This window comes from Seriola lalandi, unplaced genomic scaffold (genome assembly GCF_002814215.2).
Source record: "Seriola lalandi dorsalis isolate HSWRI2012SDOR001 ecotype SW California unplaced genomic scaffold, Sedor1 jcf7180002054409, whole genome shotgun sequence".
NCBI classification, from domain to species: domain Eukaryota; kingdom Metazoa; phylum Chordata; class Actinopteri; order Carangiformes; family Carangidae; genus Seriola; species Seriola lalandi.
This window is the reverse complement of record NW_019524962.1, coordinates 89830-103732: the sequence shown is the minus strand read 5'-3', so window position 1 is coordinate 103732 and position 13903 is coordinate 89830. Positions and strand designations below refer to the sequence as shown.

At 42.5% G+C, this 13903-nt stretch overlaps 2 protein-coding genes across 2 annotated transcripts; both read left to right on the top strand.

Annotated features, from left to right (window-relative positions):
• The first annotated feature begins 327 nt into the window (after window positions 1-327).
• On the top strand, window positions 328-5886 carry kcnj8 (potassium inwardly rectifying channel subfamily J member 8). The gene is made up of 6 exons (XM_023409949.2): window positions 328-936; window positions 1972-2120; window positions 2201-2361; window positions 3125-3264; window positions 3911-4127; window positions 4212-5886. The coding sequence occupies exons 1-6, from the start codon at window positions 590-592 to the stop codon at window positions 4461-4463; spliced, it is 1266 nt and encodes a 421-aa protein (XP_023265717.1). The 5' UTR covers window positions 328-589; the 3' UTR covers window positions 4464-5886.
• A 3264-nt stretch (window positions 5887-9150) lies between these two features.
• On the top strand, window positions 9151-10560 carry tnnt2c (troponin T2c, cardiac). The gene has a single exon (XM_087175039.1). It carries the CDS (start codon window positions 9252-9254, stop codon window positions 10104-10106), a length of 855 nt encoding a protein of 284 aa, XP_087031165.1. The 5' UTR covers window positions 9151-9251; the 3' UTR covers window positions 10107-10560.
• The last annotated feature ends 3343 nt before the right edge of the window (window positions 10561-13903 follow it).

Below are 13903 nucleotides of genomic sequence, written 5' to 3'. Positions count from 1 at the left end.
CACATTCCGAGTCAATCTCACTTGATTTCTGCAAAACAGCAATGTTCACTTTAGGTGTGAAATTAATGTTTCACCTGCTACAAAAGTTAATGTATGAATGTTGCTGTTTGTTTGCTCCTTAACCTGAGAGACAAAACTGCCCAACTGAGATGAACATGTGAATGAAATTAGTCATTTCGTGTATAAAATAACAGAATTGATCATCTTACACTCGTGATGAAAGGGTGAACCAGTGATTGAACTCAGGGGACAATATTTAAAGGTTGAGACATGATTCGTGTGTTTTAACTCGTAATATCGTGTTTTCCGACTGCCTCTGAACAGTCCCTGAAGGCAGCAGCACCCTGGTCTGACCGGGTCTGGACTCTGGAAGTTGGACTACGTCAACAGCAGAGAGGAGACCGTCCCAGTCCTCAGAGGAGCTGAGCGGAGGCGGCGCGCATATGGTCACTCCGAAACATCTCCAAATGTCGACAGGAGCGGAGGAGCGCGTCATGTTGTGTCCGTGCGTAAAGACGCACTGAAGACGGACTCTAAAAATAAAATAAAATAAAAAAAACAGCTTGGACGCTTTTTCTTCAGCATCAAGATGTTGGCGCGGAAAAGCATCATCCCGGAGGAGTTCGGTCTGCCGGGGCTCGCCTCCCGCATGCCCCGCAAGCCGGTGTTCAGGGACCGCGTGAACAAGGCGCGCTTCATCGCCAAAAATGGCTCGTGCAACTTGGCGCACAAGAACATCCGCGAGCAGGGCCGATTCCTGCAGGACGTGTTCACCACGCTGGTGGACCTGAAATGGCGCTTCACGCTGGTCATCTTCACCACCACGTTCGTCAGCAGCTGGCTGCTGTTCGCCATGAGCTGGTGGCTGGTCGCGTTTGCGCACGGAGACCTGGACCCGCAGCAGCGGAACAGGACCCACTGCGTCACCGACGTCAAGTAAGAAAGACGCAGAACACCGTCAGTGTTATAACAGGTCAAATTTAAAGCGCAGAGTAGATTGTTAAAGTGCGTTTAATGTGTTTGATGTCACTGAAACTCTTTCTCTCTCCATCCTCAAACCTCCTAACGCCCACCCTCCTCTTCCTCCTCTTCCTCCTCTTCCTCCATTTTTAAACTCCATAGAGGAAGAGGAGGGAGAGAGAGAAAGACATGAATTATGATAGGAAGTTATGAAAAGTTTTGCCCTCATTATTTCAGATGAAATAAAGTGAAGGTTACAGGAGGGGAAGGGAGTGTTTTGCACCTCCCTCTTAGCCCCCAATCTTCCTCCTCCTCCTCCTCTTCCTCACTCTCCTTTACATCTCACATACTTCCACTCCTCTACTGACTCCTACATGAACTCAGATACTTGCCCACTACATCTGTTTAGCAGCTTTACTTTATTTTAAAAGATTTTAACAACAGTTTCCAGCCTTTTTGGTTTGTGACCTTTGACCCCAACCTGGAAGGTAGCAGCTTCAACAACGAGAGATTTCCTCTCTTTTTCTTCACAGTGGAGTCTTTCAAAAACTGTTCAAAAACGCTCCAGTATGTCACAGAAAATAAAAATATTTGAGAAAAGTCAGAAAATTTAATCCAAGTTCGTGTTGCAGAACTTTATTGATCTTCCCAGATTTACCTTGTGACCCTTTGGAGGATCCAGAACCCTATGTTGGGAACCACTAAGTGAGAACAGTGACTTGTTACAGAGCAACCAAACAGCTGTGCGGGCAAATATAAACAGAGCGATGCCTTAAATGGGAACAAATGTCCCGGAGAAAAATTGATTTAAGATGAATTCACTAAACATCAGAAAAATTTAAAGCTACTGGTTTTTTTTTCTTTTCTAAAAATATTCCCATCACATCTGCCAAACTCTCAACGTGGGCCAAACACACAGAGTCTGAACGCGTCTGAAACTTTAAAGGACCCTGAAATAATTTTTCACATTCAACAAACTGTGACTGATTTGTTTCTAAAATCTCCCTCCAGGTCGTTCACCTCAGCCTTCCTGTTCTCCATCGAGGTTCAGGTGACCATCGGCTTCGGAGCGCGGATGATAACGGAGCAGTGTCCGACCGCCATCACCGTCCTCATCCTGCAGAACATAGTGGGGCTCATCATCAACGCTGTCATGCTGGGTAAGACTCACGAGCTGCGACACCGAGGGCTGCGAAGACACAACGAGTAACCGTGGAAATGTGTGTTTCTCTCTCCTCAGGCTGCATCTTCATGAAGACGGCCCAGTCGAACCGCCGGGCGGAGACGCTGATCTTCAGCCGTCACGCCGTGATCGCCGTCAGAAACAACCGCCTGTGCTTCATGATTCGCATCGGGGATCTGAGGAAGAGCATGATCATAGGAGCCACCGTCAGGTTACAGGTGTTGCTCTACTTCATTCTCACCCAAGTCTGATTCTCAGGCTCAGGAAGTCTCACCTAACCTCAGGTCGTGGGTCGTTCTGAACCTCGGTGATGCAGCAAACACTGTTATTACTCTTTTTCTTACTTCCTAATTATAATAATCATGCTCTATGTTTTGAAACTACAGTTCCTGTAATTCTAAAAGTAGCTGAATTAGCTATTAGCACTTCCTGTTTGCAGTGAACCCATGAATGTACAGAAAGTTATCACTGGATTACTGTGAGACTCAGAAGAATTTTTAAGATGTGATGATTCTCGACAAGTTCTGACGTGTCTATTGTCTATGATTTACAAGTGGATTTATGGACGTTCCCTCACAGTGGATATCAGAGATAATTATATCCTGGGGAAGGGCGGGTCATGCCGAATATAAAAATGTGTGTTTCATGTCTGTGTGTTCAGATTTAACTGAGTTATGACTCTGAGAATGACTTTAATCACCTTCATGAGCTGAATGTGTTGATAAATGTGTTAAATTAGCAGGTGGAGCTACAATAATTGACTTCCAGTTGTTTTTAGAACACCTGAATACACCTGTCCCCCTCCCCCTCTGTTTTAACCACCTGACACACTTATTTTAACATCAGTTGTTGTTTTTATCGTAGTTTCATGTAGGAAATTCTTGTCAGAGTTGGAAAAAATGGGGAAGTTATTGCAGTTGCTCCCTTCTCCTCCTGTAGTTATTATTGTTGATCACATGGTGAATGGTTATTGCTCCTCAGGTGGTGAGGAAGACGACCACACCAGAGGGGGAGGTGATCCCCATCCATCAGATCGACGTCCAGACGGAGAGCGCCGTGGCCAGCAACAACCTGTTCCTCCTCGCCCCGCTCATCATCTGCCACGTCATCGACAAAAACAGGTACAAAAACACAACACCTGCTGTGATGTGGATGCAGTCACATGTTCTCTCTGAAATTCTGAAAAGTTTTTGCTTTTAAAAAACTTATCCAAAAGAAACAATATGAGAAAGGAAAATCATTCTTGGTTGAGCTGGTTTCATGTGTGTAACTCACTGGCTCCATCTGCTGGACGGAAACAAACTTACAGGACCAAAGAGCGGCAGTAAATATCTACTCAAACAACAAAAATCCTGTCATCCTGGCTTTTTGTTTCTTTCTGTTTTTGTCTGTATTTTACTTTGTTATTTTTCCCGGCATGAATACACCTCAGTTCTCTGGTTAGATATCAAGATATCACTTGAAAAAAATCACTATAAAATCAAAATTCAGTATAAAACCAAAAAGGAAGCAAATGAAAAATACAATTTTAAAAGAGGGAAAATATAAACTTTTTTGATCTTAATTTATTTATTTATTTTAAAATATTTTTTTAATTAATGACTGAGGATTTCTGCCGAGTAAGGAGGTGCACATCCATGGAGAGATGTGAAGGTATAACGACACACACACACACACACACACACACACACACACACACACACACACACACACACACACACACACACAGGTTGAGTATGTGACGTGTGTGTTGTCTCTGCCCCTCAGCCCGCTGTACGACCTGTCAGCCATGGAGCTTCAGTGCAGCGACCTGGAGGTGATCGTCATCCTGGAAGGAGTGGTGGAGACGACGGGGATCACCACGCAGGCCCGGACCTCCTACGTCTCTGAGGAGATCCAGTGGGGTCACCGCTTCGTTCCCATAGTAACGGAGGAGGAGGGCGTGTACTCTGTGGACTACTCCAAGTTTGGCAACACAGTCAAGGTAAACAAGTTAAACGCAACGGATTCAAACAAAGTCTCACAGATGTTGTTGCGCTTCTTAACACGTAACGTTTGGCTCTTTAAGGTGACGACGCCGCTGTGCAGCGCCAGAGAGCTGGACGAGAAGCCGTCCATCTTAATTCAAACTCTCCAGAAGAGCGAACTGTCGCACCAAAACTCTCTGAGGAAGCGTAACTCCATGAGACGCAACAACTCCATGCGTAAAGGCGCAGGGAGCAGCGGGAGCCTGCGCCGGAACAACTCGGGGATCGCCTCGCCCAAAGTCCAGTTCTTCACCCCTGGCGACGGAGGCCAGACCCTGAACGCTGTCACCTGACATGAGGCCTGGCTCCTGCTGGCCGCCCTGCTCCTCCTGGTGGGAAGGAGGATCGTGGGTGTGGCTGTGTCTCCTGCGCTGATGGGACTCGTTCTGTTTCTGTTCCCTGCTTTATCTAGACTTGTCTCGCAACACATTTACTGCTAATGTTACTCTCCAAGGCTTTACAATCTCTACAACACCCATCATTTTATTTCCTTACACCCCTCAGTCTGGATATAAAGATATCTGCAGAGATAATTCAACTGACATTAAATTATATCATCAATTAGATAAAAATAAGTCAAACATTCACTGGTCCTAGCTTCTAGAATCTGAGGATTTGATGCTTCTCTTCTCCTGTGACCTGTTGAAACTGCGATGGTCATTTTTCACTCTCTCACTAAACAGTTTTAAGTGCAACACGAACACACACCTGTAACATGAGACGCACATCAAACCACCGACACCCACCGTTTTCCCATGTTTCCCGGAACTGATGCACGTTAACTCCATCACTATATGACGGCCTGCGTGCTGCAGGTGCATGAGGAGATATCACATGACACAGCTGATGCGTTTAGCTGAATAATTAGTGACACATTTGAGCGATTAATCAACTGTAGACAGATAAAGCGATCTGAAGATGTTGCCTCGGGCTGTGGGACCTTGTGATGGACATTTTTCACATTAATTATTAATTTTTTTGTTTTTTAAATAATCAAAAGATAAATAGATAATACAAATATTTTTATTAAACTTTTTTTGTAAAGCAGAAATAAAAAACAACAAAAAAAAACACACAATAAACCAACACAAAATACAGACGAAACAACTGAGAAGAAAAACAACAATCAAATCCAGGGACAGCTGTTCTTACATCTGGAAAGCTGTAACTCCACTGCGTTTTTCCAGACTGCTTCTATCAGTCCGGCCTTTATCCTTTGAGATTTAGTGGCTCCCAGGTATTAAAGACGGGCTCGAGGGTTCAACCTTTAAGGCTGTGGAGAAAGCTCCAGTGCTTGTTTCATTATCCAGCCATTGATTTAGAGTAGGACCTCTATCATTGATCCACGTGACTGGGATGCACTTCAGAGCAGAGTGCTGCAAAATACAGAAAAGGTCTGTTACAAAAATCAGCAAGTGACTCATTATACAACAATTTTCCTGAGGTTAAAACAACCAAAGGCAGATTATGCAAGTGTTTCACCTACAGTGTTTCACCGACGGTTTTCATCACATTTACAAAACTATTCATTATTAAAGCAATAAATACAAACACTATTCTGTTCAACATACATTTGTACATTTGTAATTTTCACTCGTTTGTGACTTGTGTTGTTTGAGAATAAACTCACTCACTTCATCTGAATGTTTCTGTATATGAACTGTCTGTATATGAATGATCCCAGTGAAGAAATACATTCATTTAGTAGATAATATATGGAGGTGGCTTTGTCTCAATATTATTTGTGTGAACAGATCCTGTGCTGTGAATATAAAACACTTTCCATGAATACAGAAAATAAATTTGTAAACTCATAAAAAATATCTTAAATATGCAAATACAAATTTGACGAATAAAAACATCTGTGCATACATCAATTCATTTACAAATAATTTATTTACACTTTTCAAACAGACATTTGTGATTAATTTTCTGTGAGTGAATGTCAGTTCTATGCTTGTGGCTTTTGCATTTTACACACACAGTTTTTGAGACATGTATTGCTCGGGCCACTTCCGGGAAAACAAGTGATCGCAATTTCCGCTTTTCAAAGTAAGAGCACGCAGCCTACACAGCAAATAGACTGATGATTGATTACAATAATGGGTATGAAATGTGGTGTATTTCACATTGCAGGTGTGTCCCACTGTGTGACTGTTGGTGGAAAGACTGTGGAGGAGTGGAGGGTAGAGATGAAGAGAAGACGGTGGGGACAACTTTTTCTATCTTCATTTATAACTTTTAATTGACATTATTTATTATTATATTTCATTTGTTGCATTTGGAGTGGATAAATCTTATTTAGTAACAAGTAGAAATTGTAGTAGAAAACGTTTTACACTGGTTTTACAGTTTAACGTTAGCACACATGCTAACTTCAACTACGATAACATTACAAGTTACTCCTCACATATATGATATACAAATGTGGTTGTATGTAATTAGCCTATAAGACTAATTTAACATTCGTGAAAGCTAACTGTGATAGCAACATCTTAGCACGGCTCAGCCAGGAGCCTGTTGCTGTCAGGTTGCCGATGCAGGTGGGCGTACTTAGCGTCCTCGAGGACACAGGTCAGATCTACCCCTCACTCCTTCTGGCTCCAAAAAAAAACCAAGATGGCGACGCACGGAGCACAGCACTAATTTGTCAACATAAGTGAAAACACCTGTGGACTATAGGGGTGCTGGGTCTTTGAGATTTCACACACAAATTATATGGTACCTTCATAAAATCATCATCATGCATTACTGCAGGTTAAATTACTAAACATTATAAGTAGCTAGGATTTGCTACATCTCAACCAGCTTCACTCAAATGCTACTTATAATTAAAATGTGTCGTCTGTTTTTCTTTTGTTAGCACACAAGTAACTGGAAGAAGAAGACGAGGTGAGCTATAGGTCGCATGTGCTGTGATTGGTGAGTACTAATTAGGGATTTTCTTTTTCTTTTTTTATTTGTATTGTTTTTCTACATATTAAGATAAATTCTTCCAACAAAGTGTTTAAAATATTGATGGGTTTTTGTTGTTTATTTTGGTCCTTTGTGAAACCAAATATGCATTACTGCAACCAAAAAAGCAGATGAATTAATACCAAAAACAGGATTCAGCATGGACAGTTAATGTTCTCAGTTTGGCAGGTGAGAAACACAACTGAAGAGAAACACTGTGGGACACACTTAACTGTAATGCACAACATTAACCACAGGAGGTCACTGTGCACTCACAGCTGCTAGTTGAAATATATATATATACTTCTTTCTAGGAACTACACACACTTTTCTTCGTCTAAGAAAAGACTTAACTCCGTGACTCAAACTGAATCAGTGGCGTTGACTTTAAACATGCAGGAGTTTTACTCTATGGCTTTTTGTTAATTTTGCACTGTGTTAAACAGCAGAGGGTGTAGCTATTTATAGCCCCTGTCATTTGTTTCTTTTCTTTGCTGATGGACACAGTTGTCCCTTGCAACCGAGGGCGCCTTGATTATACTGGAACCACCTGCTGTCCTCATGTTGTGCACAGGCGTGTTTTAGTAGAGCTCAGTCCACTCTTGGATGAGACAGACATGGGACATTCTCACAGGCTTTAAGACTTGTTTTGTGGCCTCCTAAGGCCACAATTACCCTCACTCAGTCTGAGCCCCAGAAGATTTATAATAAGACTGAAATATACCCGCCCTGGAGACGACATTTTACAGCACAATAACGTACAAACGTTGTCCTTAAGGAAGGTGCATGTAGCAGTTTAACTGGCTCTTTTCTGATGCTACATCGCACCTGTCAGTCTCTGTCAGTTACCTCATCCTCTGAACACCGCATTTGTCCTTTTCCACCTATAACTCAAAACGTGGGAACATAAAATCTTGACACCAGTATTTAAATGTTACCCCGTGGGAGCAATTAAGCTTTAATCCACTCAGAGCTGAAAACAGAAAGCCTCCAATAGCAAGAATGTTTTCATTACATTCCAAAGTGGAGACGAGGCCTGGACAGTAAAGCTCGTCTTGCACGTCATTGTTGTTACTGAAGCTCTTTCGTGGCGCCTATCTATCTTTAAGTGCTGCTCGTCTTTACAGGAAAAAGTGTTGGTGCTCTGACTGACTACAGAATAGATAGATAGATAGATAGATAGATAGATAGATAGATAATCTGTTCAGACAATCAAATTTACACGTAGTTACTCTTGTAACTCAAAAATAACATTAGTTTGTTGGTGCTAATACCTCGAATGTCCTGGGCACATGAGATTCATGGTGTCGGCTCAACTCGGAAAATGTGACAGCTGTAACTTCCCACCATTAAAATCCTTGCTGGCTCTGACGTACTTAAGAGATCGCAATTTGCTTTGTTAATGGAAGTTCTTAAACACCACATGCTTTTCAACCGTGGCTTTTAAACTATCATGATGGATTAGCAAGTTACCCCCAAATTGCGGACACATTTGGATGATTCATAGTCCGGCATGGAAGTCAATGGAATAATCCACAATTCAGGAAGGAGTTGTGGTACCTTTTTTTTTTTTTTTTTTTTTTTTTTTTTTTTTTTTTTTTTCTCTATTTATCCTCCATACTCCTGCCTCCAGATTTCTGTGTCTTGTCGGTGCAGGCGGCTCAGTGGGCCTGTGAAAGTATGGATGTTATTTGTTGCGGATGATACTGTGTGTTGCTTTTGTGGGACTGGAAAGCACAAGTGTGTGTGTGCATCTGTTGTGAATCTGAAATAGTCTCTCATCTTGTCCTTACAAAGGAATGAGGAGCACTGCAGGGTCAGAGTAGACAGCGGGGGTGGGGGGTCTTTAGGGGGATAAGTGGGGGGGGGTGTGTGTGTGTATGTGACTGACAAGACTTGGTGAAGGAGAAAATAGACTATTCCATCTGTCTCAAAATCCGCCCTGCTGCTGACCCACACTCTGGAGACTTTGGTCAGCCTATGATCACATGATAAAGGCAAACCCTTAAAAACCCCCCGAGCTACAAGCCCGAGAGCCCAGTCATCTCTGTTGTGTGAGACACCAGCTGGTCTTGGTGTGTTCATCCCGCTCTCTCTCTTCCCTGGATAGCCTCCGAGGTACCATCATGTCAGACACTGAGGAAATTGTGGAGGAATATGAGCAGGAAGAGGAAGAGGAGGTCGAAGAAGTTGAAGAAGAAGAAGAAGAAGAAGAAGAGGAGGAAGAAGAAGAAGAGGAGCAGAGGGACATTGAAGCAGAGAAGAAAGAAGAGCATGCTGATGAGAATGAGCATGAAGAAGAGTCCAAACGGCGACGACTTATGTTCCAAAATATCACTCCTCCGAAGCTCCCTGATGGTGAGAAGGTCGACTTTGATGACCTCCACCGCAAGAGAGTAGAAAAGGATTTCAACGACCTCCAGACGCTGATCGAGCTGCACTTCTCCAACCGTCAGAAGGAGGAGGAAGAGCTGGTCTCGCTGCGCAACCGCATCGAACGCCGCCGCTCTGACAGAGCCGAACAGCAACGTGTCCGCACAGAGCAGGACCGTGAGCGCCAAGCGCGGCTGGCCGAGGAGAGGGCGAGGCGCGAGGAGGAGGCGGCCAAGCTGCGCGCCGAGGAGGAAGCCAAGAAGAAGAAGATATTCACCAACAAGTCGTTCGGCGGCTACCTGCAGAAGGTGGACCAGAAGAAGGGCAAGAAGCTGACGGCACGAGAGGAGAAGAAGAAGGCCTTGATGGAGCGCAGGAAGCCGCTCAACATCGACCACCTGAGCCAGGAGAAGCTGGCAGAGAAGGCGCAGGACCTGTGGCAGTGGCTCCACCAGCTGCACGCCGAGAAGTTTGAGCTGGCCGAAAAGCTCAAGAGGCAGAAGTACGACATCTACGTGCTGCGAAACCGAGTCAGCGACCACCAGAGGGGCTCCAAGGCATCTAAGACGTCCCGCGGCGCCAAGGGCAAGTCTGGCTCCTGGAAGTGAGGAGCAGAGTCCACGGCAACCGGACTGCAGATTTGTTTCTGGACTATTTGGCTCCTATTTACAACTTGTGTCATAAAAGCTATCCCAGGGATTTGGTGTAGATGGAGGGGAACCTCCCTTTTCAGGGGCCCGGAGGACTCAAGTGAATGAAATGAAGCTACAACATCTTGAATGACATCTGTGATTCTTCTATTGAGACAAAATAATTTACTTTATTCACCGTTTCAGTTTATTACATCTGAATGTGTGGTGGTTTCCTGCTCAGAGTATCCTCTGTGTTTTATTTTGCTCTTGCATACTAACAATATGTTCACCAGTGTAACTGTTCATGATTAGTTTTATGTGCCCACGTTTCTTTCCTCAAGATATTCTGAAATATGTGATGATGGGTTCAAAAGTCTTCAAATAAGATGTCAAAATTGAATTTGTTTCCAATAAATCAAGACTCATTTTACTTTCAAGAATCATTGTTTTCATACTTGTGCAATTATCTGCTGTATTTCAGTGTATCTCAGTTTACTGTGACTCTAAATCCTGTTGATCTGATTGTGATTTCAAACCTCTTGAAACATGTCGCAGTGTTTTTGACAGAGGTAGCTCTGTAACAAGGCAAAACTGTTTTGTTAATACTTAACTGAACTGATGATGAGGCTAAGAGCAGCATGGGAGGGGTCTAACAGGTGTGGCACAGCTGACTTCTTACACAGCTAATTTAGTCTCTATGTTGAACCCAGAGTTTCAAGCTCTTCACATGGGGGGGGTTGTGTTTGATGTCCTGAAGGCATCGTATCAGAATTTAAAAGGCCCAGTTCCTCAGATTTTTAATGTTCTGCAACTTCCAATTAAAGTAACTTATTTAATTAAAAACAATTATCAAGTAGGAAAATTATGATGATAGACCACAAACTCACCATCAGTTAGATAAACACTGTTATGTGACATATGAACTAGATGTGGTTGTGTTAAAGGCTGTTCACTATATATTGAAATATCTGCATAAAGATTTAGTGCATAACAATTATAAAAGAAAAATCCTATTTCAGTTTCTAATCACGCTCTGATTTCACTGATCAGATCAGAACTCGGTAGTAGTTGATGGGCCACAAGAAAAGCTAGTTCACCCAGTTTACAAGGACTTTATTTATTTAATTAATCATAATATATTGGCAGTATTTTCCACAGCCCTCACTATTTCCTCTGTAAGTTTTTTTTATTTTTACTTCCATGTTATTAAATCGGTTCTGAATCTAACATGATTTATCAACACAACTGCCCATATTTTTTTTAATTAAAATGATCTTAATCTTTTACCTGTTTTTAGTTTTAAAAACAACATTTAAACTTAATTGAATTCAGGATTTTACTTGTGAGGTGAAACCCTACGATAAATGATTTAGAATATATTTCTCCTGGTGGAGAGTCGGTTCATCTATAACCATGTTTCCAGTCACTCTTTACTCTTAATGGATTAATAAAAGCGCATATACCATAAAATAATATAATCAAAAAACCTGATTTATATGCAGATGTGATCAATCAAATGCTTAAAACCACACTGTAGTGACTTAAGTATAGAGCAGTGACATGTTCTTTCCTCTAGGTGGCACTGGAACACCAGTTTGTAACATACACATCTGGAAACGGTGCATTACACAGCTAAATGTTTGTGTATGTGTACATAATACATATTATTTTTTATTAGTAAAATTATACAGTTAACATGTAGTCAAGTGTCTATGAGCCAGTCATGTGGTTGTATTCAGTTTTAAACTAAAGTGGAAAAGCCTTTTATATCCACAAAGTAAAACTCTATTCTAACTGAATAAAAAAGCTAAAGATTATAGGTACAGACCTACAGACCAGTCCTTGTCCTTGTTGGTGCATACCAATTACCTCTTTAAGTACGCTGAGACGGACCTTTTTCAGTGCGCAGCAGAGACAACCGCCTCTTTACCAACAGTGAACTGCAGTGAAACGTAAGTCAGACCAAAGTACGAGCAAATTTCTCTCCCCTGCGGTTTTTGATTGTCAGTCAAGCTCGGAGTGTCGATACCTTACCGCTGTTTTGCTCTCATGGCCGTGACAAGCCATTAAAACCTTCCAGACACGATAGTATGTCAACAGGTTACCATAGAGACAGGGAGAGGCTGTCTATGCAATCAGGTCTCTATACCCCCCCCCCCCCTCCAGCCTCAACACGCCCACTCGCACAAACACCACCTCAGCTTCAAGGTGTGTGGGGGTCTGTATTGATGAGGTTGTGAAAAATGCCTGACTTGGCAGCATTGAGACGTACCAGTGCATCAACTGACTACCCATGTTGCACCGGGGGAACAAAGTGTTCCCACAACTCTGCTGCTGAAGTTGAATTTGATAACAAGTTGTTCTTTCATTTTCTATACATCTGCTCCTGCTGTGTTGTGTTGATGGATCCCATTTAGGTTTGAAAGAAAGTGTGCACTTTACTCTGATTCACATGCAGTTGAAACGTGGCTGCTCACATCAAAAAGGGTGTGTGTGTGTGTGTGTGTGTGTGTGTGTGTGCACCACACCAGGAACAGCAGCTACAGGGTCTTCAGGGGGGTGTTGCCTGCTCATTAATACCCAGCAGAGACTAGAGAATAATGTAAGCGCTGCATGATTGACAGTTCCTGCGCCAGACTCTGAACTCTGACCAGGAACTTATTATCTTGCGCGGGTTTGTCCGCAGAACATCTGCATTTGAATCAGAGCGATGCTGATTTGAGAGCTGTACTCGCCGTTCAGTCCTGTGTTGTTTTGCATAGTAAGGATGTTTGTTGGCTGCATTTAATCCGCGCTTGTTTTCACTGAAACAGGATTAGAGATCTGCTCGCTTCTTTTGGGAATTCACTTAATCTACACCAAGATAGGTTTTGATGAATTAATTTTTTTGAAAAAATGTCAAAGCTCCTTACTTCTCTAAGTTTCTGACAGATGGTGGATATATTTGAACAAGTCTGTCAGCAGCTGTCTTTCGTATTATTTAGCAATACTTTAAGAAGACTCCACTTTTATCTTACTACTTCAGGAACCTCACTCCAAAGAGATCTTTATGTCAGCCACAGTTTGGCTGCAGTTCACATTAGAAGCACTGTTTATACATTAAAAACCACATCTAGCTGTGCACATACATCAAACATAGGTGACTTTATTGTACTACAATAAACACAAACACTCGTACTCGCAAACCGGACAAAAATGTCAGATGTCAGTGTTCAAACATGTATTTTCTGTAAAGATTGAGACCAACACTTAATGAAGAGTGTTTGTTATGTACAGGCACAAAGTGGTTTAGTGGAAGGAGGAGAGTATCTGCTCACTGGCTGCTTGTATGTTACTTTCATTTTGTATTTCCATCTGTGGTTTAATTAGTTGATTCTCTCCCAAAGGAGACGTAATTACAGAAATAGTTCATGTAAATATCCGAACACTCCAAGGTCCACTTTTCCATTCTGGGGCTGTGGTCTCTGACTTTTGGACGCCACTGTATAACACTAACCAGAATATAAACAGCAGCTGCTCGAACTGGCTCTCTGCATGTGAGTTTAGCCAAAGAGGAGCAAAAACAATCCAAGGGATGGCTGCCTTGATTCATTGATTGTAATTTCCCATATGTCTGTGTGCCGCAGCGTGTATTTAACTCCACGGTATCCTGCGTTATGGCTGTAGCTGCTCATGGTTCATATTAATTATTCACAATTTTCTTTAATGAGGATTAGATGAGCACAACGAGAGATAAAAACACATTTTCACACTCATCAACCATGAGACAGCAG